Source organism: Glycine max, chromosome 6 (genome assembly GCF_000004515.6).
Source record: "Glycine max cultivar Williams 82 chromosome 6, Glycine_max_v4.0, whole genome shotgun sequence".
In the NCBI taxonomy this organism is placed as follows: Eukaryota; Viridiplantae; Streptophyta; class Magnoliopsida; order Fabales; family Fabaceae; genus Glycine; species Glycine max.
The window spans coordinates 32283786-32290147 of record NC_038242.2 but is presented as its reverse complement, the minus strand read 5'-3'; the positions used below and the strand labels follow the sequence as shown (position 1 = coordinate 32290147).

General features: G+C 34.3%; 1 protein-coding gene across 3 annotated transcripts; it reads left to right on the top strand.

Moving 5' to 3' along the window:
* Positions 1–228: 228 nt before the first annotated feature.
* Positions 229–5788, top strand: LOC100816301 (BAG family molecular chaperone regulator 1-like). Of its 3 annotated transcripts, none has more exons than XM_041016049.1 (4): positions 229–1188; positions 1288–1434; positions 1809–1852; positions 3524–5788. In XM_041016049.1, exons 1-3 carry the CDS (start codon positions 1039–1041, stop codon positions 1836–1838), a joined length of 327 nt encoding a protein of 108 aa, XP_040871983.1. In that variant the 5' UTR covers positions 229–1038; the 3' UTR covers positions 1839–1852; positions 3524–5788. The 3 variants fall into 3 exon arrangements, 2 of the variants coding, with proteins under 2 accessions (XP_040871983.1, XP_040871982.1); XM_041016048.1 differs by having other exon boundaries at positions 3502–5788; XR_005891788.1 differs by lacking the exons at positions 229–1188; positions 1288–1434; positions 1809–1852 and adding an exon at positions 1444–1808 and having other exon boundaries at positions 3502–5788.
* The last annotated feature ends 574 nt before the right edge of the window (positions 5789–6362 follow it).

Below are 6362 nucleotides of genomic sequence, written 5' to 3'. Positions count from 1 at the left end.
AATTATTCCTAAACCTTTACTAATTAAAAAATTACTCTTCTAAGACTTTTACTTATGTTGCTAAGAGAATATGGAGTAGAAGATAAACTTAACAGAAAGTAAAAGCGAAAAATTAAATGCACAGCGAAAAGTAAAAAAGTAGGGAAGAAGGAAACAAACACACAAGAGTTTTTATACTGATTCGGCAACAACCCGTGCCTACCTCCAATCCCCAAGCGACCTGCACGCTCCACGCTGCTCCCAATGCCTTCATTCATGACGTTTCAACACTCCGTGACTTCCTCGCCGACACGCGCAAGGACGACGCCACCGTTTAGGTCCCCGTCCCCAAGGTTCTGCCGCCGCTTCCACCTCCGTTCGACGCTGTTCCTCTTGGCCCTGACGCGCTCGATGAGTCTGCCTCCATGAAGGCCAAGCACATCGCCCTCCAGCGCAAGGTCCCGAAGGAACGCGCCGTATCATCGTCCGGCAGCACAAAAAAATCGGTGCACTGGATCCCCGAATTGGTTACCGAATCCACCTTCACCTCTTCCCCTCGCAAATCGCGCTCCAATCCATACTTTTCCACTTCTTCTTCCTTCTCCCAACCTCCCACAACGTTCATGGGTCAGTATTTTTATTTTTTAAAATTTTTTATTTTGTAAATCCTGTTTTGCTTTCCCTTTGCATGCGCGTGGATGCGTATTTTCATTTTGGTTGTGACCAAAGACGATGGTGACCGTTCGCAATATGCTGGGAAGATGGGGCAAGAAGGCCGGAGAGGCTACTAAGAAGGCTGAGAGTCTTGCTGGAAACACATGGCAGCACTGTAATTTTTCTGTTTAATTATTTTATTTTTAATTTTGTCATTTTTATTTGTTTTTAGTATGGCTCATCCTCTTTTTAATTGATTATTGATGGACTATTGGAAGTTGGTTCCTTGGGGTGCAGGGGAATTGAAGAAAATGCTAACAGAACCTACAGGATTGCACGTTGAGGATCAGAAATTGATTTACAAGAAAAAAAAAGAGGGATTCAAAGTCATATCTTGATGTTGAGATGGTCAAAGATGGATCAAAATTGGAGCTGCTTGTGGACATTGAGAGTAGAGAAAGAAGGATACTTGAGACGTTAAAAATTGCTAAGAAGGAGAAGACATTAAAATCCTTGACAGAAATAAAGGGGGAGGTTGATAAACTTGCCAAGAATGTAATAGCACCTAGTTTCACACTATTAATTTCCACTACGTGAACTGGTGTACCTATTTTTGTGACTAATTAATGTTTTCAATTCAATGAAATTGGACAGGTAGCAGCTTTGGAAGCTGCTACTTCCACAGGTGGGGTTATAGCAGAGTTAGATATACAGACCTTGACAGAGAATTTGATGAGAACATTGATTGCATTGGATGAAATTTATGGTGAGGGTGAACTGAAATTGCAGAGAAGAAAGCAGGTACTAAACTCTTGATTTTATAAACTGAAATCTATATCAAATGATATTTTTGTGTGTCATTAACGTTGTACGTTTTGGGAAAAAAAATTATGTGAAGATTAGGAGAGTTCAACAAACACATTGAGACTCTAGATATGTTGAGGATGGCAAGGGAAAACTCAATTTCTCTGAAAAATGAAGAAAAACACATGGCACGTGAGACCAAGGTGCATTGTGGTGGTCACGTGAGAGGCTAGTTTGTGAAAAGTATCCATTATATGTAATGCAAACTCGTAAAAAGTTATCTGATGAGGAGTGTAGCAATGTTGTCTAAAATCTTAAATGCCATGTAATCTCTTATGCTTATGCTGCTGTGATTTCCCTTGTTGTTGCAGGTACGTGAGGAAGCTGTTGGATTTGCATAGTGTTGCCTTTGATGGTATTGGAAACCAATAATTTATTAATAGTGTTATCTGCGAAGTAACGGTTGTAGGATTCTTGAATGAGGCTCACCTGTTATGCTATTTTTAATTTGTGTTATTTCTTACTCGAGAGAAAATCTCTTCTTTCTTTCCAAATTGGAACAGCATTCAGGATTAGTTCTTGTATCTGGTTTTTGGTTGAACTCTGTACATCTGTTGCCTATCTTTCAAGTATTTTGAAATAATTTGTGGAATGAGTACCCTTTTAACTTCTTTCATAATAGTAAATATCTTATTCCATGTCGTTTTCCTTCTCTTCCTATTTCTTTATTTTTTGTATATTTTATTCTACAAATAAATTGTATATATAAATACAATTTGTCATTTGTTTCCAATTGCATGAAAGGTTTTACGTAATCGTAGTGGCCTAGTGGGTTTCCAAAGTTTACGGTGGATATCTTCCAATAATAGAACAGGCCATGTATATTCTTGTCCTAAATTATGTAACTTATCTTCCAATAATTAGAGTGATTTATAATGATTGAGAATAAAAATATTAAAAAAAATATAATTGTTATAGATTAATAAATTTAAATTAATAATAAAAAAACATATTAGAAAAAATATTTAATAATATTGATGTGTGCAGGGAATGACCTCCTCATATATCAATATTATTTTATATTGTGTACCACAATTATGGCATCAGGAAAACTTTCCAACCACAGGTACACAATACAAATATAATACTGATATATGACCTACTAATTAAGGTAGTGTCTCAAGTTAGTTTGCAAGTTAAATGAATTTTCTCTTAAAATAAGCTTTTTTCCATTACCTTGTTATTAATAGCAAGCTTCCCATTTTGTTTAGATAACTTTTTCTGTTTAGCTTTATAATTGTACTCTTTTAATATTTTATTGACCTTGAATTCTCTATAGATGCTTGCTTGTAATTCACTTCATTCATTTGTTTTAATTGTCTATAGCCTAATTCACTTCAACGGTAATTTAAATGTTGGTTAAATTCAAGACTCTATTTACCCAAAAAAATTATTAACAAGACTCTAGCAAAATATTTCATTTTTTTTTACTAAGAGTTGGTTAAATCCAATGATTTTACCGTTAATCAAACAATTGGATCATAACACCAAGTATAAACTAATTTATTTTTGTAAGATCCAATCAATTTTTATTTTTGTTTATATTAGTATAAACTAATTTATTTTTGTAATTGAGGTTTTGATATGCAATTAAGGAGACCATATTCGGCCTTTAAGAGATCACGTGTCTCGCTTAGAGTAATCTAATTAAGACCATTAGATTAAAATTAAATAAATGAATAAAGATTAATTTAACTCTTTTAGAATTATACCGTTTCTCTACTCTTTATATATATATATATAAACCATCAAGCTTCATATAGTTAATGAGATACTCCTAATAATAATAATAATTTCTAATGAGATGTGACATGTTTCTAATGAGATCTGGTAATAGATTTTAAGATCTGAGTTCTGTTTAAATTTGTTTCCGCTGTGAAAGTTTGAACTTTTTCCCAATTTTAGTTGGGTTTTTTGAATTTTTCGATGGTTGGTATGTGGTGGGTTATTCTGAGAGAATTTTCCTTTCTTTGTTTTTGATATATGCTATGGTTTCTTTATTAGGATTTTGGGTTCTTGTGTGAAGGATATGGCTGAGGTGGTGAAATCAGAGGAGTGTTGTCAGGAGAATAAGCAATCTACTGCTGTTTCTTGCCCAGGAAGTGGCAGTGCAATTCACAAGTCTCCGACAATATGTAGCCCCGCATCCACATCACCCTCACATCGGTAACAATCATTAAGTTCTTTACTAAGTAAAATTTATGGTATTTTAAAATATAAGGCATAAGTGTAATACTTAACGTTAAATATGGTGTAAGTGAAATTTATGTATTGATGAAGATCCAATTTAACTTTAGTACAATATGTGTATTAAGTAAGTCCCAAGAAGATTCAATGTGTAACTTCTTATTTCACCAACTTAAAGTAAGAAATATACTCTTTTACCACTACACCGACATGATTATTTGGATATTTGGTGCAAAATATAATATTAATATAAGTTTATGTGAAAATAATTCAAAATTTAAACTTTATTCTTTTTTAATTTATTATATTTTTATAATCTTATATATTATATTTTAAATGTATTAGTTGGTAGAATGTAAGAATATATTAAGAAGATTCAGGACTCCACACACACTTTGATACCATGTTAATAATGAGAGAAAAATTAGAGAGACATGATAAAAGAGTGTTCTATTATTTCCTAATGAAGAAAGGTTACCCACGGGTATGTGAGTTTTCTTCATCCTTTGTTGCTTTACAAGTTTATCATGGTCACTCCTCAAGGACCTGGACTATTGATGATGTTCCTCCAAAGAGGCAAAGACTCTTACTAGCTTACTACTTTCTTTCTTCTCATTTGTCTTCACCATATTGTGCTTTTATTCCTTTCCTAAGGTGGCATCAGGCAATGATGAACGAATTGTTGCACTTCATGCTAATGTTACTCGACAGTTAGTTCCTCTCATTCTAGGCAAACCACTAGTTGATTGTCAGTGGATTTACACGGTGAAACTTGGTTAACTCAAAGGTTCAGTCAAGTTTATGGTCTAAAGACTATGTTGATACCTTTTCTCCCATTGTATTTGGTCATCTTCTCCTGGCCATGATGCCATGCATTCTTAGCCTTTATTTTAGCTACACTAACGTCTTTCTTCACAGTGAACTTAAAGAGGAGATTTATCATCTATATAGTGAAACCTTCTAGTTTTGTTGCTTAAGGAGTGTTGGGTCTATTTTGCAAACTTTTTTAGGCTGTTTATGGCTTAAAGCAGTCTCCTTGTGCTTGGTTTTGAAGGTTAAGTATTGTTCTTCAACAGTTTGTTAGAGTTTGAAGTGAATCTGATTATACTATTTTCTACAAGCTTATTTTCCAGGGAAAATGCATTTATCTGGTTGTGTATATTGAATTATTGATGACATTATTATAACTAAGGATAATCAGGGCGACATTATCAACTAAAACACTACTTATTTCATCACTTTCAAATCAATGACCAGGGGTTCTCTAGTGTATTGTCAGTTGTCACTAACTACATGAACACCAATGACCAACCAACTGATATGACATTCTCACTAAGTCCCTTAGAGGTTCCCCATATTAGGTTCAGTTGTAACAAGTTGGGTCCATACAATTTGTATGCTATAGCTTGAGTAGAACTGTTAATGTATTAATATTAAGTTTCAGAAATGTAGGAAGATATTATATTATATGTAGGCTCAACTGGGCAACACACACACACTCTTGTACCCTTTCCTCATTAAGAAGCGATAAAACACTTTCTGAGCATCTCTCTCTTGTCTCTCATTATTTTAAACCTGTATCATGTTAGTCCCTTTTCTATCAGAATTTAGTTTCTTTAAAGGACTAACTAAATACGAATTTGTAAATTTAAGAACTAACTCATGAAGCACATGAATAAATTCCAAGATTAAACTGAGTAAAGGATAATTCTAGGGACTAACTTGCCAATTTAATTGTCATGAACGTTACACTGAAGCACAAATACTCAACATACAAAAGAAGGGTATAGTTTGAAGATTACATAGCTACTTGGATGTTGGTTTTACACACAAGAAGGTGCACCTATATGAACAAATAAGATGGCAGAGAAACAGTAAACTAAGAGCTATGGGGAGCACAAAACAAAAGATATGTGAGATTGAAGGAGCTGAATTATTTGAATCATCACAATACTTGATAGTTATTAGGTCAGTAACTAATCTCGAGGAGTTTAGCTTACTAGGTAAAACAACCTTTGTAATATGAAATGAAATACATATGCAATCATGCTGAGGCCCGAATATATAAAAGTAAGGGGGCATTTCTTTTGTAGAAAAGCATCAACTTGGGCCAAATAAGTAATTTACACATTAACCTTACCACATCAAACATGAAGGGTACTCAATACAACTTCCTATCATAGGAAATTATTTTGATGAAATTATAATACAAAACAACATGGCTATGGGAAAAGAAAGGCTACATTTTAAAGTGAGGGTTCACCAAAGTAGTATTTGACCTTTTTCAATGCATAGCCGTGTACGTGAGGAATGCGTTTGGATTGTAGTTAGTAAGAAGACAGGAGAGAAACTCATGAGAAAAGACAAGGCTAGTTTTGTGAGAAGAAAATGCCGCCCACTACTAAAAAAATTTGATTTTACGACGCAAATGTTACGACGGTTATTAAAAACCGATGTAGAATTTGCCACGGTGGCAATTTTGTAATTAGGGGCAAAATTTTCGGTTTATACATCGCGAATTCAAAGACGGTCGTACAGACCCGTCTTAGAAGGCTTGAAGATGACATTTTTGCAATTTGGGGAAATTTAAACAAAGACGACTTTGCTGAAGGACCGTCTTTGTTTAATAAACCCTAAAATTTGCACGCTGTGTTGCTGTTGAGGTCATTGCTTTTGGA

Bases quoted from the DNA above. Each gene is read 5' to 3' on its own strand.
- LOC100816301 (XM_041016049.1), top strand. From the start codon at position 1,039: ATGGTCAAAGATGGATCAAAATTGGAGCTGCTTGTGGACATTGAGAGT. The intron at 1,189-1,287 runs GTAATAGCACCT...GAAATTGGACAG, and splicing joins TTGATAAACTTGCCAAGAAT to GTAGCAGCTTTGGAAGCTGC. The intron at 1,435-1,808 runs GTACTAAACTCT...TTGTTGTTGCAG, and splicing joins AATTGCAGAGAAGAAAGCAG to GTACGTGAGGAAGCTGTTGG.